The 22992-nt window shown below is 57.5% G+C and overlaps 1 protein-coding gene across 1 annotated transcript in view; it reads right to left on the bottom strand.

Moving 5' to 3' along the window:
- Nucleotides 1–353: 353 nt before the first annotated feature.
- Nucleotides 354–22992, bottom strand: part of TRIOBP (TRIO and F-actin binding protein) — a 52968-nt gene continuing 30329 nt past the window's right edge. The window contains exons 11-23 of the mRNA XM_084876882.1: nt 18696–18752; nt 16167–16235; nt 15986–16075; nt 15509–15618; nt 13519–14044; nt 12551–12661; nt 6535–6682; nt 4418–4520; nt 3683–3842; nt 3503–3613; nt 2560–2646; nt 1620–1783; nt 354–1181 (exon numbers count right to left, since the gene is read on the bottom strand). Of these exons, the coding sequence (XP_084733008.1) occupies nt 1622–1783; nt 2560–2646; nt 3503–3613; nt 3683–3842; nt 4418–4520; nt 6535–6682; nt 12551–12661; nt 13519–14044; nt 15509–15618; nt 15986–16075; nt 16167–16235; nt 18696–18752 (1734 nt within the window). The 3' untranslated portion in view covers nt 354–1181; nt 1620–1621. The remainder of the gene's footprint in view (nt 1182–1619; nt 1784–2559; nt 2647–3502; nt 3614–3682; nt 3843–4417; nt 4521–6534; nt 6683–12550; nt 12662–13518; nt 14045–15508; nt 15619–15985; nt 16076–16166; nt 16236–18695; nt 18753–22992) is intronic.

The following is a 22992-nucleotide window of genomic DNA, read 5'->3' as shown; positions in this document are numbered from 1 at the left end:
ATGGCCTCTGGGCACAGCCTCAGTGACGGGGCTGAAGGGCGCCCATGTGATGGCGGCTCAGGGAGGGGAGAGGACTTGCCGTGGTCAGTCAGGGGCAGCATCAGGTCCCGCTGGGCCCAGCGCCGCCCCAGGGCCTCCAGAGGTGTATGAGCCACTGGGACTGAGGCAGCGCAGACGCCGAGTCCATGGTGGGGTGGGACCTGGACCTGGGGGGGGTGCCGGTGCTGGTCTGCAGAGCATCGCCTGCAGGGGGAGCTGGACCCTCAGCTCCGCCCTCAGAAGCCCACAGGCCACCTGCAGGAGGGCACTGCGCTGGGGGAGGGGCGGGCACCAGCCGTCAGGACACGGAGCTTCAGGAACACTTTATTAAGTTAAGAAGGCGGTGGAGCAGGAGAAAACGCCTTCAGGGCAGTTCCAGGCTCCACGCCCAGCACCCTGAGGCGGAGGTGGGGCCACGGAGACAGGTCGGCTCCCTCTGTCCGTCTGTCCCTCTGTCCAGAGGCCCAGGGTGCAGGACGCTCCAGGGCAGGAAGTAATTAGCAGGAGGTAGGGTGGGAGGAGGGTGGCTGGCTCCTTGCCTCTCCCACCAGGAAGGGCCACGGGCCCAGGAGCCCAAACAGGAGGCTGGAGACGGGGAGCCAGCGCTGGAGGCACAAGGCCACCAGAATTGCTTTTTAAAAAGTACAACGTATTTTGGGGGGGGGAAAAAAAAAAGGAAAAGTCTATATATAAAAATCTCTTCACATATAAAATCCTGAAGAAGGTGCAAGGTAAGAAGACCCAGTGCGAGGGGCACGCTCAGATACGCAGAGAGTGTGTGTGCGTGCACCTGTGCATGTGTGTGGTGTACATGTGCATGTGTGCTCCTGAGTGTGTGTGTATGCCTTGTGGTGCCTGTGTCTATGCAGTGCCTATGTGTATGCATGTGTGTGTGTGTGTGCCTGAACAGTGTGTGTGTACCTGTGCAGGTGTGTCTGTGTGGTGTGTGTGTACCTGTGCAGTGTGCATGCCCGTGAAGAATGTGTGTGTGTCTGTGTGTGTGCATGTGTGTGACAGTTGTGAGTGCACGTGTAGCCCACAGAGGGTGGGGAGAAAGCTTGGCTTCTGACTTCCATCCAGCAGGGAAGGAGGGCAACTGGTCCCTTGGGCTGGGAGTCTGCAGCTGGGCCGAACCACCGGACCTGGAAGGTGAGAGTGGGCGGTGAGGGCTGGGGAAACCCCAGTTTGGTCCTGGGCCCCAGTGCGGCTTAGGCAAGGGTGGCCAGCAGGTCCTCCCACACCTCTTGGCCCCAAAAGCCGGGCCAGATCTGTCCCCCAGGCTTCTCCCCACTCAGCGGCCTGCAGGTGGCCTCCCCGGACTTGTCAGAAAGAGGGAGCTGCCCCGTCAGTGCAGTCCGAGCGCAGAGCTCGGTGGAAGGAAGACTGTTAGTGACGTGTGCCCTGCGGCCAGGCCTGAGGGGGCAGGACGGATCAGCCGTGGCTGCAGCAGCGTTAAGTGCCTGTCCCTGCCGGTAGGAAGGGAAGCAGGGGCCAGGAAAAGGAAGCGCCCTGGCGGGCGGCACAGCCCTGAGCGCACACCTCCGGTTGGGTCCCTGCCGGGAGGCCCGCCCCTGGCACACCTCTACTCGGCCACGCTGTTGCGCATGGCCTCCTTCTCCTGCAGGGCAGCCATGGCGAGGCGCAGGTGCTCCTTCAGCTGCTCGATCTCCCGCTCCGACCGGGTCTTGATGTGGTTTAGCTCCACGTACACGTCCTGGTACTTTCCTGAGGTGAAGCGCTTGTCCTGGGGGTGGCAGGGGCTATAAGGGCACAGAGCCCTCCCTCCCTGGCCCTGCCCACTCGGCCCTGCCCACCGTGCCCCTCCTGGCCACACCGAGCAGCTAGGCCTCCGCAGTCCCCAGGGCCTTCTCCCTCCAGGAGCCCCCTTGGCAGCCCAGCCTGGACACACCTCTCCCAGCGCCCCAGGTTTCCGCATTTGCAACCTGCTCAACGGGAGAGCTGAGGCTCAGGCAGGTGAAGCGTCTGCCCAAGACCACACTGCAACCAGTGGCGGGGGGAGAAGCAGGGCAGTGTGGCCCAATACTTGGCCCCGTTCCTTGAGTCTGACTCCTACACGCTCTCAGAGCCACTGACACACAGAGGATGTCAAACACACAGGGACATGGCACCAGGCAAGCCGCACACTCACAGGCCTGGTCCTGAATCCCAGTACTCCCTCCTCTACTCCCCCTCCTCCGGCAACATGGCTTGCTCCCTGAAATGCACGCTCTGCACAGGCAGGGATGTTGGCCTTTTCACTCACAGGTGTCTCCCAGCACCTAGCACCATGCCTGGCACATAGTAGGTGCTCAATAAATATTTGCTGAATAAAAAAAAGCAAGTGTGGCCTTGAGCAAGTCCCCCTTTCCTAGTCTGTTTCTTTGTAAATGAGGATGACACCTCCGGGGAGAGGCACGGGGACTGCCTGGCACAGAGCAGGTGCTCACAGGATGGGGCACCCAGCTGTATCCCCAGGCCCACCCCCCTCCCCGCGGACACCCTGCTTCAGCCAGGACCTACCTTCTGCATCATCTGGAGCTCATCCCGGAGGCACTGCACCTCCTTCTTCAGGTACTGAAGTTCGTTCTCCTTCACTCGCAGCAGCACCTGGGGTCACAGGTGCACGCTAACCCAGGGCCAGAGGCCAGCGCTACCAGCCCAGGGCACCGCAGCCGGCCATCTCCTTGCCTCAGGCCCCGAGAACGCAGCTCCCAACCTGCGCTGAGACCCACTAGCCCTGGGGCACACTCCCCAGGAAGTCCTCACCCATCCCACCATAGCACAGGCCTCAGCTTGAGGGCAGAGAAGAGAACGGAAGCATGGTATGGCCCTCCTCTGGACCAGGCGGCTGGGACTCTGCAAACCACCTCATTACGCCCTCCCCAGACCCTGAGGGGCGGGGGCTGCTGTCCGGAGTTCACTGAGGAGGACACAGTTCAGCCAGACGTCTAAAAGCTTAGACTCTGGAACCAGACTGCTGGGTTGGAATCCCAGTTCCCACACCAGCTATCTGTGTGACCTTGGGCAAGGTACTTGACCTCCGCGTGTCTGTTTTCTTACCTGTAAAATGGGGACAGTAACAGCATGTACCTCATAGGGCTGTTAGGAAGACTCGGTGAGTTAAGAACTTCGGCTTACAGAAGTTCCAGGCACAGAGTGAAACCGTATATAAATGTTTGTAAAATAAAATATCAGGGTGATCCTGAGATCATGCCCACATTTTCTCACTGCAGCTTCTCCCAGTAAGAAAGGTGCGTAGCCCCATTTTACAGATGAGCTTCTGGGAAAGGCGAGGCAACCGGTCCGATCACACAGCAGAGGTGGGAGGCTGGACTCTGCAGTAGGGCAGCGCACACAGCAGGTCCTCCCCAGGGTGCTAGCGTCTCCGTGCTGGGGCCCAGCCCAGGTGCCCTCCCCATGCCGAGGCCCCGAGGACCAGCGGGGTGCGCCGCTGGGCACTTACCTCCAGCTCACAGGAGCTCCGCTCGTTGCGCCCGCAGCCGTTGCCAGTGCCCTGTGAGGCGACGAAGCCGCGCAGCCGGTCAATCTCCTCGGACAGGCGGGCGTGCAGCTCCTGGGGGGGGGGGGATGGTCAGCGCAGGGCTGCGGGGGCGCCCGTCCCCGCCCACTGGGCCGGGCCCACCTGGTTGTGGCGCAGCAGCTCCTGGCCCTCCTGCTGGCAGCAGCGCAGCGTGTGCTCGCGCTCCTCGGCCTGCAGCGTCAGGGTGCCGATCTCCAGGCACTTCTGGGAGTACTGCTCCGACAGCACCTGCAGCTCCCGCTTCAGCGCCTCCATGTCTGACCTGCCCAGGCGGGAGGAGGGAACAGTGACGGACGGGGGCTCGCTTGCCCTCTGCCAAGCTCAGAGCCAAGTCATGGCGAACTCCAAGCAGCTCCTGAGCTCCCGCCCTCGTCTGTTTCGCGCCCAGCTGGGGGGCTCTGACCGGTGACAGCCTCTGGTGCTGCAGGAGCCTCCTCTGTGAGGGGTGGGCTGGAGGAGCCCATCTCTGTAGCCTCTAAACTGTGCTCTGGGGCAGGACAGGGACTGGCCGAGGGTGACACTGCAGCCAGCTCTAGGGGGCAGTAACGAGGGGGCAGGAGTGCGGAGGCCGAGACCAGCCTGGTAAGCAGGGTCAGAAAAACTGTAGCCTGAAGAACTGTCTCTGTGGGTGGCATGGAGGTCTGACTAAGGCCCTGCTGCTTCTGTTCAGGTGCCACAATGACGACAGTGGGCGTCTCAGTTGGGGGCAAACTGACGTATCCTTTGCCCAGGGACGTCAGCACAGGTCCCTGACTCATAACCGCCAATGTAGGCAGCTGGGGCCCAGGCTCAGGAGGCGGCCTAGCCACAGACCCCAGGGCCCAAGTGCCATCTCACTGGTGCTGCTTCCGGAGGCCGTCTGGGCCCTGCTGGAGGCTCCGTGTCTTGTTCAGCTCCCGGCTCAGCTCCTCCTGGTAGGCCTTCTTCATGGCTTCGATGGCTGGGAACAGAGCAGAAGTGAGGGGTCAGCAGCATCTTCACCTCCTCTGAGACGCACCTGCACCGTGCACAGGAGCAGGCAGGGCACACAAAGAGCCCGGGCCAGGCTGTGTCGTGCACCACGTGGCTTTGGGTGAGGGCTCGGCCTTCCTGAGCCTGTCTAGCAGAGGATCACAATCTGTCTGATGGACCCTGCTGGGGAGACGCCTGGTGTCTGAGCTCTGGTACCTTCTGCTAGTGATGCTGAGGAGAGCCCACACAGACCTGTCCCTGCACAGCCCGGAGGGTCCTTTAACAAGACCCACCTGTCTTGCCAAAACCGGTTTGGCTCAATGGATAGAGCGTTGGCCTGCGGACTGAAGGGTCCCAGGTTTGATTCCAGTCAAGGGCATGTACCTTGGTTGCGGGCACATCCCCAGTAGGGGATGTGCAGATGGCAGCTGATCAATGTTTCTCTCTCATCGATGTTTCTAACTCTCTATTCCTCTCCCTTCCTCTCTGTAGAAAAGTCAATAACATATATTTAAAAAAACAAAACAAAAAGATCCACCTGTCTTGCCCAGCTTAGTGGTCAAGAGTACCGGCTCAGTTGATAACACATCTAGGTGACTTTGCTCAGGGGATTTAAATCCTCTGTGCCTCAGGCCCTAATCCAGAAAGTGGGGTTAGCAACAGCACCTCCCTTCAGGAGTGAGTGGGAGATGTGTGGAGTCAGGGTGCTGATCTCCAGGCACTTCTGTGAGTACTGCTCCGACAGCACCTTTGCATTTCAAACAACACGCAGCCCAGACATTAGCTTTTGGGTTATTTTTCAGACTGTGAGCTCCCAAGGACTGAGTCTCTTTTCACACTTACATGGGGTTGCTTCAGGATTAAACAAGTCCTCAACCATCGTCTTATCTGTAATTCCAAAACCCTAAAGCTCTGAACGCTGGGAGTTTTTCATAACCCTTTTGGTAAAACAGTCCCCGGCCTAAATGGACATGAGGCTATCTGAGGTCCCACTTAAGGGTGACCTTGAGAAATTGCACTGCAAACCACCCAGTGCTAGACTTCAGGGTGAGGCTCAGATCCTGCTCAGACACCTACTATATGCACCAGGTTATCTTCCTAAAAGCAAAACACATGTCCCCAAGGTCTGGAATGAGGGGTAAGGGCTGGAGTGTGTCGAGCACTTAGCAGGTGTAAGCTCTCAGGGGTCCTCAAACTTTTTAAAGTGGGGGCCAGATCACGGTCCCTCAGAGAGCTGGAGGGCCGGACTATATGAACTACTAATTCCTACTGTAACACCTCGGCTGCGCTCTCTGCCCAAAAAACCTGGCGGGCCGGATCAGATTCCTCTGCGGGCTGCATGTGGCCCGCGGGCCGTAGTTTGAAGACCCCTGGAGGGTCTCGCTTCATCATTGCCATTATTCTAAAGCGCCCGGAGGTGCGTGAGATGTGCCAGGCGCACACACGTGTGAGCTGCCGGGGAGAGGGGGGACCCCACACTTCGCTGGCATTCCTGTCTGGCTTGGGAGAGCAGAGGATGGGTTCAGAGCATGGCTTTGCAGGCAGTGTGCTCTGGGCTCCAACTCGCTTCTGCCACCTCTAAGCTGTGCCATTTGGGTCAGATCCCTAACCTCTGAGCCAGTTTCCTCATCTGTGAAATGGGTGACTCTCCTGGGCACTGCAAGGACCAGGACCGCTCACACCCCTCCCTGCTCTCCCGGGGGTCCGGCCTGTGTGCCCAATAAGATGGCCCCGCTATGAAAACTGGTCTGAGGCTAAGCAGTCTCTCCGCCAGGACATGGCACCAGCGTGGGCAGAGGCCTGGATCACAGTGAGCCTTCTGAGGGCCTGCACTTCCCTCTTTTTCAGTAGGTCCAGAGGCCAATTCTGGGGGCTTCAACTTACCCTAAGTCTAGCACCAAGACCCCAGCCTCTTATTAACAGCTTCCCAAACCTGGCGAGGAGGCCTCTGCTTAGAGGTCTGTGAGGCCACGCCCGCTGTGCCACTTCTTCCCGGGTCTCACCTGAGGCCGTGGCGGCCGTCTCCTCGGCCAGGAGCCACTCCTTCTCCTGCTGCAGCCTCTGCAGCTCCCGCTCGTGGTGCCGCTGCAGCTCTTCCATCACCTGCTGGTGGGAGGACTCCATCTCGGCCAGGCTGCGCTCCCAGGCCTCCTGCGGGCAGGGCAGGGGTCACGGGCTGCTCTCCAGCCTGAGGTAGGCGGGCCTACCCTGGTCCAGGCTTCCTCTGGACCCCAGCACCACCAGCTTGTACCCAGCACCACCTCTCTCCTCCATCTGCAGACCTCAGCCTGCCATTCTGCTTCACACCCCTCTGAGGCCCCCACCTGCCGGGTCAAGTCCCTGTTCCACGCCTGACTCTTGCAGCCTCATCCCTGCCCTTTACCCCACCAAGAAAAAAAACAACTCAGTGTGCTCACACCTGAGCCTTAGCTCCTGCTTTCCACTGCCTGGAACGTTCTTTTCCATCTTTCCTTTCCTGGGGTTAACTCACTTCATTTTCAGCCCAGCTTAGCTCTGTCTCTGAAAACCTCTCTCCTGCCACCAAAGGCCTTGCATCTGCCAGACGTAAGTCCCCCGAGGACACAGGGCCCGGACGGGGCCTGACGTGTGGCAGGTGCTGGGGGAGGGAGCTGAAATTGATGCAATCACAGAACAGGGCCTTGTGGATCAGACTGGCCAGTATTTTTTTTAATATACATATTTTTTTTACTGATTTCAGAAAGGGAGAGATAGAAACATCAATGATGAGAGAAAATCATTGATCAGCTGCTTCCTGCATGCTCCACACTGGGATCAAGCTCACAACCCGGGCATATGACCGGAATCGAACCTAGGACCCTTCAGTTCACAGGCTGACACTCTATTCCCTGAGCTAAACTGGCTAGGACAGACTGGCCAGCATTTAAAAGCCTGCTAATACCACTGCTGGGAGAGTCGCTGTGATGGGGTTCGTGGAGGGCAGTTTGATAGCGTCGATGCATTTTTAATGACCCTATCCCTTGACCTAGCGGGTCCTCTTGTAAGAATGACCCCAGAGAAAGTCACGTGTACAAAGATCGGCAACACACAAGAACTGGAAACCACCTAAATAAACAACCCTTCAATAAATCATGAGATCGAGCCTTACAAAGACTCCGGCGGCTGGTAGAAGGCTCTGCGCACATGGACAGCTGGGGGAAGGATATGGAAAGTTGGGTGATAAAAGCCGGTTTCTGACAACATACAACCCATGGAGCTGGACATCTGGGTACATGGACACAAAATCACAGAAAAGGTAAGGAAGGATGCCTGCAGGCAGAGGACTGGGCCCCAAACGTGTCCGCGTCCCGCTCCGGAACCTGTGACTATCGCCTGTGCTGCGGCGGAGGGAGCTGGGCTTGTAGATGGCCTGAAATACGGAGACTCTCTCTCCTGGGTCACGGACTGGCAGGGATCGGGGTCCGCAGATGCAGAAGAGGCAGGAGAGCAGAGCGCGGGGGAGGAGTGGCTGTGGAAGGAGGGAGTGATGTGAAGTGAGGACCTGACCCCTTTGCTCTCTTTAGAGATGAAGGAATGGCCATGAGCCACGGAAGGTGGGCAGCCACCGGATGCTGGAAAAGGCGAGAAACCGATCGCATCCAGAGCTCACAGGAAATGCAGTTCTGCGGGTGCCTGGCTTGTAGCCTGGCGAGACCCACGTTAGACTTCTGCCCTCCAAAACCGAGGCGGGACAGGAAACTACAGACGTGCTCTGATGGTGCTCTCGGCCACCCTGCGGGGAACCGGAGAGCAGGCAGGGGAAGGAGAGTTCATGTGTTTGTTTATAACCTTCTAATTTGTTTGAATTATTTATGACAATGTAACCCTATTTCTTATATAATTAAAAAATATTTAAGGCCCTGGCTGGGTGGCTCAGCTGGTTGGAGCGGCATTCTGTATATCAAAAAGGTTGCAGGTTCAATTCCAGGTCAGGGCGTGTACAGCAGGCAACTGATCAACCGGTTTCTTTCACATAGATGTTTTTCTGTCTCTCTCTCTCTTCCTCTCAAAGTAAAATCAATTTAAAAAACCATAGCCCTGGGTGAGAATAAAAAAAATTAAGATAACTGAAAAGGGAAGGTAAAGAGCTAGGGAAGAACCAAGGCACAAAGGGCCAGTTAAGAGGTTGTATTCTCGCCTGGCCAGTGTTGCTCAGTGGATTGATCACTCAGTGGATTGATCGTTGTCCCATGCACCAAGAGCTCACGGGTTCGATTCCCGCTCAGGGAACATGCCTGATCTCCAGTAGGGTGCATGCAGAAGGCAACTGATTGATGTTTCTATCTCTCCCTCTCCCTAAAAATCACATATATATATTTTAAAGAAGAATTGTATTTTCCATGGCACAGGGCATCTCAGGTCGCCCCCACCTCTCCAGCAGCCACAGCCACACCTGGGAGGCCACTTTGGGGGAAGGGCAAGGGGTCCAGGTGTTCTAGGTAGTGAGCAGGGGTACCTGTCTCTCTGGGACTCTGCGCACGCCCTCTGTAGGTCCCTCTAGTTAGGACAATAGACCTCTTTGGAGTCCTAATCCTGGCTGTTCTGTGGAATGAACTTGAGCCTCTTCCCTCTCTGAGCCTCAGTCTCCTTATCTGTAAAACAGGCCTCATAAGACCAACTCCTGAGTGTCCTAAGGTAAGCTAGCGCCCACCTAGAGATCACCCACCTGCAGATATCAGAAAAATGGGGGTGGTGGTGGGGATCTGTTCTCAAAGGCTCAGTTCAGGAGGCAGAGCCAGAAGCTAATGGGGTCAGGAGGCTGGTGTCAGGGTGGGAGCCAGCCAGGATGAGGGGCTCCTAGAAGGTCAGGGGCTGCGCTCTGACCCACCTTCCTGTGGGCCCAAGGTGTCAGCTGCCACCTCTGACGTGGACCAACGTGGACTAAGAAATGCCCGTGATCCCCACTGCACTAGGATGGAAGGGTTCCCAGACCCCCAGCTGCTGCCCTGTGGTGACAAGCCCTACAGCTAAAAGAGGGGCACCACTCGGCCTGAGATCCAGGTTGGGGATCCCTCCCTGCTGTCACCTCTCCGGGGTCCACTGAACCTCAGCCGCTTCCTCCAGGCCTGAGGGGGACACAGGTGGCTCAGCTCCTCTTCCCTGGCGCCCTCGGCGTCCTGAGCCACGGCTCCACTCCGGCTTCTGCCTCCGGCTCCCCTTTATTCCCTTCTCAACGCCCCTCGGTTCTGCCTGCCCACCTACTACCCCAACCTCACATGACCAAGTGCCCACAGCCCTGGTCTGACTCCAGGTCAAAGGTCTAGCCTCCTCTCTGGGCCTCAGTTTCCCTATCTGTGTGCTGAGAAGTCAGAGAAGTGCTTTTCGAATTTAATTTTGGCAACAGAAACCTTTTTCCAAAGGAAATCGAATGCAGGTTCGAACAGTGAAATGGACAAAGGCGGAGCTGCTCTGCTCACCCACCCAGAAAGCGGTCCCGGAGACCACAGCTCCACAGAGCACAGCTTGTGGGGGTCCTGAGGGGACGCCACTCTCAGGTCACCCCTTCCTCTTGCCTCAAGGGAGCCTGTGACAACACTGACTCCTGCCCTCTCCTCTTCCACATACCAGGTCACCCCCAAGCTAGCCCTCATGTCAAGCCCCAACTCCCTAGGCCCTGGTCTTCGTTCAGCTGAACCACACGCCCCAGATGGTACCCATGCCTGGACAGCAACCCCAGCCTTAGGGGGCTCTTCTCTGCCTTCCTTAGACCCAGGCACCCAGTCCTAAACTGTCCCCCTCTATACCCTCCTACATCCTGCTCACCCTCAGTCATCATCCCAGCTCCTGCCATGGCCTTGGCCCCTCCCACGCCACCACCACCCTCCCGGCATCACCCCAAACCTCCTCAGTGAGTGGGACAAGATCCAAACCCCTGGCTTGGCAGCGGAGGTCTCCAGGAGAGGCACCCGCCAGCCTTCCACCACGGCCCCTGCCCCTGCCCCTGCCCGCCCCAGTGCTCAGCTCCGGGCCCGCTCCAGAAGCTTCCCGAGAGCCCGCCCAGCAACCTCCCGCCTGGAACTCCTGGAAGGTCCCTCTGCTCAGAGCCTGGGGTCCCAGCATCCTTTTCTGCTTCAGGCAATGATGTGCTGATAAAAGGCAGCTGATTATCAAGTTTTTAGGAATTTTGTGACACAGTTAAGCAGGCCATTATTAAATATTATATAAGCTTATAGTTAATTACATTCAAAACAATGCTGATACTCCAAACATGTCTTCTTAATGATCTCACTGCAGTTTATTATTGTCTATGCTCCCGCGGTTACTTCTCTTCTGTGTCTGTGTGGAAATGCTCTCTAATGGGTGTGACATATCTTCCCAACTCCGTGCTCAGGTCCTCAGCCACATGGGAGTATTTACACCATGGACATTGGTAAACATTACAATCAGGACTCGGTTTATTTTTTGATAGTCTTGACTTACGCAAGGATGAGAAAATGCTAGTAATGCAGATTAAATTTAAGTTTGCCATACCTATGACCATTACACTGTAAGTAGAACAAAAACCTGAGGGAATACTCTTAAGAAAACATTCTCAATAGAGAACTATTTCCCAATTCAACCAAAAAATTGCTCATGACATTGACCAAGTAAAGTTTCAATATGTTTCTCGCCTTATTCATCCACATAAATAAAAATGTCAACCAACATTCATGTTAGAATGACACTCGCTTGTCAGTTAGCTGTGGATACCAGCATTCGGAAAAACCAATGAAAGTATTATGAGAAAGATCAATTTGCTATATAGAAGTTACAATAAAAAGTGTTACTTATTTTTTATTTGTAAGTTGTATACTAAACATCTTTTGTATCAGTAATATATATATATACTAGAGGCCCGGTTTATGACATTCATGCAGGGGGCGAGGGGGTGGGGATCCATCAGCCTGGCCTGTGGGGAGCGGGCCTAAGCCAGCAGTGGGACATTTTCCCTCTCCCCCTCACTCCCCTCCTCCCGCCGGGCCACCAGGGTCTTTAGCGCTGCTGCAGAGGCAGGAGAGACTCCGCCACTGGCCACTGCCCACAGCCGCTGCCGCTGCACTTGCTATGAGCCCAAGCAACACTCCCCCTGTGGGAGCGCACTGACCACCAGGGGGCACCTCCGGTATTGAGCATCTGTCTCCTGGTGGTCAGTTCGGGTCATCATCGTGACCAATAGTTCCACTTTGGTTGATTTGCATATTAGCCTTTTATTATATAGGATAAACCATATATAAGTGTGCATGTGTATACACATAGATGTATTTTTTCTGGAAGGCTAGTTGTTCCCAGACATGGCCAAATGTCCCCAGGGCAGTGGTCAGCAAACTCATTAGTCAACAGATCCAAACATCAACAGTACAATGACTGAATTTTCTTTTGAGAGCCAAATTTTTTAAACTTAAACTTCTTCTAATGCCACTTCTTCAAAAGAGACTCTCCCAGGCCACGGTATTTTGTGGAAGAGCCACATTAAGGGGCCAAAGAGCCGCATGTGGCTCATGAGCCGCAGTTTGCCAACTACTGCCCCAGGGTAACAAAATCGGCCTCAGTTGAGAACTGCTGTCCTCAGCAGACCGCATGTTTCCCTGGGGGCCATTGGGAACTCCCAAGTCCCAAAGACCATCTTGTGAGGGCCTCGGCCTGGCAGGCATGGGCAGGAGTTCCCTGTTTAGGGAGCACCTCCCAGGAGCCTGCCCATTGGAGCTCCCCAGGGTGGTGTGAGGAAAGTGGTCCAAGTGCAGAGTATCACACGAGGGCTGTCAGTCGGACCTGGGCTTAAATCCCCTCTGACAGCTGCAGGCCAGCTGAGCTTGGGCAAGTCCCGTAACCTCTCACAGCCTGTCTATAAAACGGGCACAATGCGCATGTCCACCCGCTGGAGAGACTGAATGAGACAATGCTTGTCAAATGCCTCCCATGTTCTGGTACACAGGAAGGGCTTCCAAAATATTAGCTCTTTTCTGAAAACATGGCAAACAGAAACTTGCCCCCGTCCCCCAGAAAGCAGCTCTTCAGCCTCACCTGTGAGATGTAGCCTGGGGGGACGTGACCATCCTCCTGGGACCGGGGCGCGCCCTGAGGAGCCTCCCCCTTTAGACGCCACGCCTCCAGCTGGGCACGAAGGGACAGGACCTGTGAAGGGAGATGCGGTCAGTGGGGCCTGGAAGCAGAGGGAGGGCTGGCGGAGGCAGCGTGGAGCTGTGGATTTGAGGAGACATGGCCCTGGTGAGGATGTGCAGGCCAGAGGGCATTCCACTGTTTCCTGGATGGCAGGGCCAATGAGCCAGAGGAGCTCTGGACCAGAGAAGACTACACAGGGCTGGGAACAGGACACTGTGGCCACAGACATGTACGTTATGTAGGTGGCAGGGGAAATGTCCCATCAGTAAAACTGTGATGAGATATGCCCTATGGGACCGTGAGACTGCTGTGAACATACGTGAGCCTGTTTGTAAAGAGGGCCAAGGGCAAGATACTCAATAAATGGCCTCTCCTTTTTCTTCTCTATTCCCTTCTGTGTGATGGCGGAGGACAGAACTAAGAGGCAAAAATATTTAAAAAAAACAAACAAACAGCCCTGGCCTGTGTGGCTCATTTGGTTGGACATTGTCCTGTGCACCGAGAGGTTGCCAACTTGATTACTGGCCAGGGCACAAGCCAGGTTGCAGGCTTGAGCCCCAGTGAAGGGTGTGCAGAAGGCAGTCGATTGATATTCTGCTTTCACATCGATGTTTCTCTCTCTCTCCCTCCATCCCTTCCTCTCTCTCTCTCTCTAAAAATCAATAAAAATGCTTTTTAAAAACAATAAACACCTCAAGGCCTAGAAAAGAAGACTCCAGTTCACAGAGGAGTCTGAGTTGTCAGACAGTGAATCAGGAGCGAGGGCCCATCACTGTAGGTTTGCATGATAAATGCTATAGCATGACACTAGGGACAGGAGGGGTGTTGGTGAGGTAAGGGGGTTCCCAGAGGCCAGCCACGATGTCTACCTCCTTCTCCAGTGCCTCATGGCTGTCACTAGGGGGCCCCCGGCGCTCCCCACGGCTTTGGTTGAGCAGGGCAGTGAGAGGCACCCGCTTGTTCTCCCTCAGGGGCAGTTTCTCCAGCTCCTGCCACTTCTTCTCGATCTCCTCGCTGAGCCGACTCTGCTGGTCCTCGGTCAGGGGGGCACCCAGGCCCCGGCGTGGGCCCTCGCCAGCAGGTGTCTCTGTGGTCTTGCTGTCCACGGCCTCAAACCATTTGCGTCGCTCCTCAGAGCGATGGGCCAGGTCCCGTTCCAACTCCTCTTGCTTGGCTGGGTGGTCAAGAGTGCGAGCCGGGGTGCGGGCCCGCTGGGGGGAGCCCTGAGACAGTGGGGAGAGCTCCACGTAGTCCAGGGATGGCCGCTGTCCATCTGCCTTCCGAGGAGTGCCCCGACTGATGACCTCAGAGCCCGCACGCTGCTCCCCGACCTTCAGGGGGCCCTTCTGGGTGCTGTAGCTGTGCAGCGTGTTCTCTTTATTGCAGTCCGAGAGCCTAGGGGGCCAGCAGAGCCACGTCAGGCAGGATCTTGCCCACTCAGTCCCCAAACAAGCACTCCTGGAGTGTCCCCATGTGCCTGAGCCTGGGGATGAACCCCAGCAGAGGAAGCAGCTGAACCCAGAGGTCAGAACGAGAGCTTCATCATCAGCACACCCTGGGAGCCATCCCAACTCCACACTCCCCAGCAGAGGGACCAGAATATCTGGCTCCCCTCTGAGCTCAGTCACTCATCTGTAATATGGGACAATTCTTTTCACAGGAAGAATAAGAGGACTAGGTGAGCGAATGTGTGAAAGCAACAAGGAAGCCCATTAAGAATGGTGATCAGAGCATTATTATTAAAAGTATGGTTTGAGATAAGATCCTGGGTTCAAAAGACTCACAGTGGAATAGGGGAGACGCCCATGGTCACTGCTGAGCGGGTGAACAGTGACCTCTGGTGCATAGGCACAAACTGTGGAGACTTAACTGTGGCAGTAATCTTCTATAACACTCACCCCAATACTACACTTCCCAGCATCCCTTGCAGTTATGCAGGGCCATGTACCTATATTCTGCCCAGTGGAAGCGAGAGGTGGCACCCTTTAAAGGACTGGGTGTGCCCTGGCCTGGCTCCTGCTGGCACTGTAGGAGAATGTAAGCAGCTTCCTGAGTCAGAGGCAAAGCTATGAGTTGAGGGCCACAGAGCTGGTCTGGACTACACACCATTGGACCGCTTTGAAGAAATAAACTTCTCCCGCGTAAAATCAGTGTGTTTGGGGCCTCTTTGTTACAGCAGCCAAGCCTATATACTAAGTAATAATCCAGCTGCACTGCGCTTCAGTTCACAAAGGGCTTCTGTGCATATTCTCGTGACAGTCTGACAAATGAGTGTCTGAAACTCAGACAAGAAAGTGACTGGACTGAGGTTAAACAGCCAGGCTGTGGCCAGACAGAGGGACTCAAGCGTGACACCCCTCAATGTCATCTTTCCATTCCTGCTGTCCAGCAGCCACAAGTCCTAGCCCCCCATAGGCGCCTGGGGTCTATACTGTGAGGGAGCTCTGCCACCAGGTAACTGAGCCCTCCCACTACTCTACCCACAGTGACCTCCAGAGGGAGGGAGTTCCTCTCCCAGACACCTAGCCAGCCCCTCCCCTTAACACAGGATGAGACACAGCTCACACAGCACAATCCCCCCCCTTAGAGGGGCCTCGGACTCACTGCCATCTTCTCCAAAGAGCTAAGGCCTCTCCCACATTTCAGGATGTGGGGGGCATAGAGGGACAGCGGTCATGCTCCAAATCCTCACCGTATTTCGGAGGACTGCCAAGAATGCGCACTGCCCTCAGCGCATTGTGTTGCTAGAGAAACTGAGGCCAGAAGGTACAGCCCGAGGCTCCCAGGTGAGAGCCAGGACAGCACTCAGGGATACAGGGCAAGTGCCTTCTCAAAGCCCCGGACCAACCCAGCACGTACTTGGTGACATCTGGGGCGGAGGTGGGACGCACAGTCTTCCTCAGAGCCTCGATCCAGTTCCTCCGGATGCCTGAGGTCATGGCCGACAAGGTATAGACAGCATCCTTGGTCTGCAAGTCCACCCCACAGGTAGGTTGCCACGTGGCCAGCACCACTGCTCCCTCCCCACTCTGGACCCCAGGGAGGTAGCCCTTCCCTCCCAAGAGAGAGCCTAAGGTCTGGAGCCTGGAGTTGAGCAGAGGGAGCAATGCTCCCCTTCACTAGCCCAGTCTTGGAAGAGTCCCAGGGGCTCCAAGGTCTCCCCAACATTTGAACGACCCTGCCAATGGTATCTGGGGTCTCCTCAGATATACAGTAGAGCTGACTGGCTCTGAGGCAGGGTCTCTGGGTAAATGAGTGACAGAGCCAGCCACGCTCCACACCAACATCTGCTCTGGGGCTCTCCGGTCATGCCATCCCCCAGATGCACAGTCTCACGTGAATCTGGAAGCCGTAGTTGCGCTGTACTGCATACTCGGTGACGTCAGTGCAGGAACGCAGGTCAATCTCGCCATCCAGCTCATCTGCCTACAGCCAGAAGATGATGGTCCATATACGCCAGTGACCCCCCCAAGCCCACCGAGCCTCTTCCAGGGGCCCCCAGCACCTGATGTCTCACCTCCTCAGCGGTGGAGTCCCTGTAATACTTGAGGCTTGAATCAGTCAGCACAAACCAATGCTTCTTCCACTGTGAAGGAGAGATGGTGGTAAGGGGTGCTAGTGTGGAATGGAAGAATATGCGTGTGCCACTTTGCTGGCACCCTGGGTGCTGCCAGGTCAACCATTCTGCTCAAGCACCCTCCCCCACCCTGCTGAGGGGTGGGGGCCGTCAGAAAACCCACATTCGATGCCTGGCCCTCCTCCTGAGCTGCAGGGGCAGCATCTATGAGATGGGTTGAGCCACACCTTCCCTTTCCTTCTGGGAGCCCTCCTCTGCTTTGTGAACACTTCCATCCCCATCCCCCACCAGATCGCTGAGGCGCCTGCAAGCAAACCCCCCAGGGCAGACCAGGGAGGGACTGTGACCTGTGTAAGGTCATCTGCCTAGCAAGCCAGACCGGAACTTCCGTTACTTTGCATATGCCCCTCTGGACCTCCTGTCGCCAGGGACTCCCAGAGAGCAGGACTGGACGGTGGCCCAGGGGGAGGCATCTGGCCGTATTCTGTTTCTTGATCTGGGTGCCGGTTACATGTGTGTTCACTTGTGAGATGCATTATCTGAACATTTAGGATTTGGGCACCTTTCTGCGGCGCCTTTCTCTCTGCCCCAGCTGGGGTGAGGTTAGCAGAACACATCAGAAAGGAAAGGGGTGGGGGCCCCGGTACAGCCTGATATTAACGGTGCCACGCTTGGCCCTCTGGCTTCTGGCCATTTGCTGGAATGCTAGATCAGGTCCACCCACTGCCAGGGTCAGTGCAGTCCCCAGCATCTCCTTGGACTCCCACACATCCCCAAGCCCTATCCACACTGTTTGCTACTTCAAGTACTTAGGGGGTTTTTTCCCTTAAGAAGATGGTGCATTTTCAAGGATGTGCCGGAATGACATTTTCTACTTCTTTCCACACCGCCTCTCCTTAGGATTCAAGAGACAACTATTTTATCCCTTACTAGCTGTGTGTCTTTAGTTAAGTATCTTTCTCTCTCTGAGCTTCAGTCCTCAGATTTGTAAAGTAGGGCTAATAAGAAGTCCCTAAGCCTTCTTGTAAGGTCAGAAGTTCCTACCTCTCCCTGGTATGTCTCTCTGGGCATCTGGCCCAGGGGGGGCAGCTCATTGCTGTGGATTGCTCTAAAAGGCTGGCCCTCTTAGACTCCCTGTTCTCACTGAGCGGCCTGAATTGCAGCTCAAGACCTCAACTGTCCCTTCGTAAAGTGGGGCAAGGGTTCTGTGCCAAATGATGTCCTTGGCCCAGTCTGTGCCTGTCTAAGATGGGGACTAGATGGAGCTCTGTGGGCCGAGGTGCCCTGAGTGCATGGCCTGTGTCTGCCCAAGGCACTGCGGGGCCTGGGAGAGATGGAAGCCCTGTGGGCCTGTCTCCTGTCTGCACCTAGGGGCTGTGCTGGCGGAACTCCCAGGGCCCTTCCAGCTCGGACATTCCAAAACTTCGTGAGAGAGAATGAGTAATGGCCAGTGCTGGGCGGAGCCCATAATCTCTGCCCTCCCGAGACCCTGGGTGGGAGGCCAGGACGGGTCACTGGCAAGGTGCCAGGCCTGTGTGAGGCTGGAGCGCAGCCACCAGAGGACCGGCAAGCAGGCAGCGGGTACGGAAGGCTGTGGGTGAGAGGGGATAAAGCATGTGGGTAGGAAACACAATGCAATTCCCTTTGGCTCCCAGCCCTCCCGGCGTGCGGGCTGCACACAGCCCAAAGCCACGAGCGCATGCAGGGCAGGGGCGGGGAGCCGTTCCCTCCCAAGGTGGGTGGGCAGAGAGCCAGCTCCAGCTTCAGCATGGCAGCCGAAAGGGCAGAACCCGAAAGAGGCACTGGCCCTTCTGGGTCTAAGGATAGACACGTTAGAGAAAGGGGAGGGTTATCACTGAGGCCCTAGCAGATACCGGGGCTATGTGAGACACTGCCTGCTTGACATCTGTGCCTGTTGTCCACCTGGAGGGAATCCTCATCATCCACTATGCCCCTAGCACAGATGTGGCCACTGAGGCCAGGGAAAGCTGTGATCTAACCAATGGGCCCCAGGCTGGTGAGACTTCAGATGTGCTCTGAGCATCATCCGGGGGGGGGGGGGGGGGGGGGGGGGGGGCTGTTACACTACTGAGTGGTTACCAATCTGTGCTTCTCAGGCCCAATAATCTGAGAGCCCTTCCCCCCAGACCCTCCGATACCCAGGAGGTCATCAAGAGGTTCTTGGTGAGAGGAGGGGACGGGGTACAGAGCCTGAGGGGCTAGGAGGCCTCCCTCCATGGTGACTCTTACACACTGCACACTGCTCCAGGAGGCCTCCGCCCTCCCACCCCCACAGTCCAAGGCTGGACAAGAAAGCCCTGCCCTCCGAGTTCTCACTTCAGGCCCCCACCCTGGACCACCCCCCCCACCAGGAAGCCATGGTCTCCAGAAGGCTGGACAGGCGAGGAAAGCAGCTCAGCCTCCTGGGCTGCCCCAGCCACCCCCCTCCTCTCCACTTCGCCCTCCTACCTCTCCAGGCTCGTCCAAGATCGACATCCATCCCTTCTTGAAGTTGAGCAGATCGGGCTATGGGGAGATGAGGAAGCAGATGAGTCAGGCCCATGGAGAATCCAATGGGCTGGGGAGGAGGGGGTGCTGCACCCTCCAGGCCTTGGATCCTGTAAGACTAAGGGCCTGAGAAGCCAGGAGAGAGGGCTGAGGGCCCAGGTAACACCCCAAATCGAGGCAGGCTCCCCGGCCATAATGCAGTCTTGGCCCCTTTCCAGAACACCCAGTAATCTCTGATTGCCAAGAGGGTGGACCAGGCGACTGGGACTTCCACCAAAGATGTTCAAGCTTCCCTCCCACCAGCCTACTTCCTCACGCAGGAGTGGGAGAGGGAGGGCCGAGAGAACGCTGCCTGTAGAGATCCTGTAGAGAAGCCAGACCCACAGGCCAGTTCCTCTCCGACAAGGCCCGGGTGGCCCACCAGGAAAATGCCTTATTGCTGCCACCTGCCCCCATCCCACTGCCCTCCTGTGGTCCAAACAGCCCTGCCCTGCCCTGCCCTGGTCTCCTGGAGATCCTGAAAGACGGAACCAGGCACAGGCTGGGATCAGAGACCCTCTGGTTCCCTCTAGATCTCCGGACGGGCCGGTCCTGGCAAGCCCTACCTGCCGGGTGCTGCTCAGAGGGACACGGCCCCGGGGCCTGGGGGCTCCCAGCTGCAGCATGCTCCACAGAGGCCTGTGAGCTACGAGCCCCCACCTAGGCCTAGACAACGAAGCTGCTCATTCTCACAATTTCTCTCTCAGGTCCAGCTGGTGGGTGCCCAACACCAGACCCTCCTGCCTGTTGGGGAGACCTCTCCTGTCTAAGTCTAAGTCCCGGGCCCTCTGCAGTCTCAGCTCCTGCCCACTGGGAGAGCGGGGCGGGCCAGGCTGGCGGGCAGGGAAGAGGCGTCCACCTGTTGCCATGGCTCTGAGCCCACCTATCAGCGCCTGCATCGAAGCCTCAGCAGGCCAAGGTGTCTGGTTGCGTGAAGGGAGCGGGTGGCATGGCTCAGTGGGGTGGGCGGCAAGGATGGCAGCTGGAAACCTGGAAACCAGAGCCACCTGACCTGGCCTCCTCCCCTGACCTGCCTTCCTCCTAGGGAGTCGCCTTCTCCTCTTCCTCAGCTGGAAGAAGTGGCCAGAGAGGAGGTTGGGGCAGCAGCCTGGACATTCAGAGACGCCCACAGCCATGGCCGTGGGACCAGGGCCCCGTCTCAGCAGGCTGGCAGCCCCACCCTGCGCTGCAGCCCCTCCCTGCATACCTGTCGGAGGGAAGGGACACGGGCTCTGCTCAGACCTGAGAAACTCTGGGTGGTGTTCATTCTGTCTGCTCTCCATTTCTCCCATCCTCTTCCCAAATGTAAGGTGTCTGTCCCAAACCGAGACCCAATGAAGGCTGGCAGCCCCGCTAAGGCCACCGGGCCGCTTGGGTTCACCTGCATTCAGTCTGGACCTCCCGTGGCACCAGGACTAGGCATGGTGTGGCTAGAACTCGGGAAAACGTGCTGAATAAATATCCACCCTCCTCTACCCCATCTACATTTCTGTGCTCTGGAGACAGGCCCCACCCCCACCCCCTGGCCCTGAGGAGTTGGGCTTCCTGGGATGGCCCACAGGAGATCAGCCTGGACTTCCAGAAGCTGAGGAAGGGCTCCCTAGCAGCAATGCAGGCTGGGACCCCAAGGGCTGCTGGGAAGTGGGGTCACAGCGACCTTCCTAAGTCACATCCCCTCTCTGAGCCCGGCTGCCCAATGTGGTAAATGACGGGGCGTCCTGACCCCCTCAAGTGTTATGAGGACTGAACGTGCCCCATGGAAAAGCCCAGTGGCCCTCTGGGAAGCCGGTACCAACACGCCGCACGCCACCTCAGGCGTGGGCTGGCTCAGGGACCACGGGGAGAGGAGGCCACCGATGGAGATCTTAAACTGCTGGCAGGGGAGGTCCTATGGTCAGTTGAGAACTCCCACCCCCCACCCAGGGTCAAGAGGTCTGATAACCTAAATCTCTCACTGCAGCTTCACACAGCTCTTCAGCCCAGCCACCTCTCCGCCACCTGCAGGAAGCTCACCTTCTCCTCCCTGAAGGAGCACCAGCAGGCCTCCCAGCCCAGCCCGCCCTCCTCCCTCTGGCCACAGGTGGGCACTATGCCCGCCCTCCTGGACCTTCCGGACTGGGACACGGCCTCCTCCCTCTGGGCGCTCTGGCAGAGGGGCTCCCTCAAAAAGGCCCAGTGTTACAAGTCTGCTCAGAGCCGCCAGGAGTGGCTTCAAAACAAAGTCCAGAACACCTGAAGCTAATATAATAATGTATGTCAACTGTAATTAAAAAATAAAAATGATTTTAAAATGGGGAAAAATAAACAAATAATAAAAACAAAACCCAGCTGCCTTAGGATGGCACAAGAGCGTCAGCCCCCCCCTTCCAGCCAGGCTCCTCCCCCCCCCCCCCCCCGTGTTAACCTCTCCATGCATCCTCACGGATCCCCAACACGCCAGGACTTCAGGTCCTCCGCACGCCTGTGCCCTCGGCTTGAACACCAGAGCACACCCCCCTCAGGCTTTAAGACACGGCTTAACCTCCTCCTCCAGGGCCGGCCTCAGCACATGCCGCACTCGCCCCCGCGCCCTCCCACAGCCTCCGTGGCCCAGGATTATCTCGAAGACATTTACTTGTCCCTCAGACTCAGCTCACAGGCAGGGACATGCGCGTTCACACCCCCAGGACCCGGGGAATGTTTGTGGAAATCTTCCTTTTTCTTTTTTTTTAACTCTCCTGCCCTGCTCTGGACCAGGAAGTCCGTGAGCTGCGGATGAAAGATGTGGCCCCGTCTCGGTGGAGGTCAGGAGACAGACAATAAACAAGCGAGCAGGTATATAATTTGGTGCCAGGCAGAGGCTGCGGAATGAGGCTCCAGGGCAAGGCTGCACACGGCTAAGGCAGGAGGAGGAGGCGGCGGAGACTCCCAGCTGCCAGCTGCCAGCCTCTGAGCATTCACCCCTCACTGCTCCTTGGCCACTTGGTCCATGCGGATCCCTGGGGACAGGGAGATGGCTCAGCCGGGAGCGGAAGGGCGGTGAGAAAGGACACCAGCCCGGAGCAGGCGCAGGTCCGCGGGCAGCGGGATGACACCAGTCAGCACCGTCAGGGGTGACCCTCCTCCTCCTCCCTGCCTCAGACCTTCCATGGCTCCTCGGGAACCCTGACCAAAAGGCTATGCTACTTTTCCCGGCCTTGGGGCCCTCTTCTTCCGGACCCTTCCCCACGTCCCCGCCACCCCCCAAATGTGACCCACCAGCCTTCGTCCACAGCGCGCCCGCCCTGTCCATCTCCACCTGGCCAAGCCCACAATGGCAGGCAGGCTGCTCCCACAGGGCAGCCTCCCTCCTCCCGCGCCCACATGTTGCTCCCCGCAGCCTGGCCCTGCTGAGCATGTGCTTCTCCAGGAGGCAACTGTGTACATTTCTTATCTCCCGGAGAGAAAGCCGGGCTAGCCCTCCATTCCGATCCGCCTCGGCCCGGGCCCCGTGTCACCTCTCCGCACCTCCGTGTCCTCACCTGGCAGACGGGCAGTTCCCATCAGCCTTAGAGGATCAATTCTGGTACCGTGAGAGCAGCCAGTGCAGGGCCTGGCAGGCAACCAGTGGGCACAGTGGCTACCCTCCCCGGCCTGGGGGGGCCGGGCAGGACACTGACTCAGCTCCTCCCCCACATCCCTCTTTGCTCTCTGACAGGACAGGGGAGGCCGCTGAGGACAGACAGGAAGGGCCAGCAGGGAGGTGGCAGGATGTGTGGAGGCTGAGGAAGTCCAGGCAGCGGCCAGGTCATCACACTCGCAGGGGGGTGAGGGGGACAGGGGCCCCTCTCCCCAGCCACCAGCCCGCTCCCCAGCAGCTCAGCCCACTCCCCTGGCTGTGGAAAGGGGACGGGCACACGCACATACACACCGGGCCTCACGCCCCTGTGCTCACCAGCTGTCAGAGCCTCCCTAGGACACTAATCAGAAACCAAAAGCAGCTCTGCCCTCCCTTCCAGAGCACCGCGGGGCAGGCTGACCCGCCAAGGGGCTGCTCCTTCCCTTGCGCTCAGGGTAACCTCGGGCAACTCCCCCCGGCCTCTCCCCCAAGCCTCAGTCTACCGGTCTGTGAAATGGGGATGATGGAGCACTCAGCTGCGAGGCCTACTATTAAGGCACAGGTATGGATGGAACCAGGGTAGGGCTCACCCCCCCGAGAAAGACAAATCCCAGCCGGCGCGTCCTCCATCCCACTCGCGGC

This window comes from Pipistrellus hanaki, assembly GCF_964339955.1.
Source record: "Pipistrellus hanaki genome assembly, chromosome: 3".
Taxonomy (NCBI): Eukaryota; Metazoa; Chordata; class Mammalia; order Chiroptera; family Vespertilionidae; genus Pipistrellus; species Pipistrellus hanaki.
Note: the sequence above shows the minus strand (reverse complement) of the source record. Positions and strands in the feature narration are given on the sequence as shown.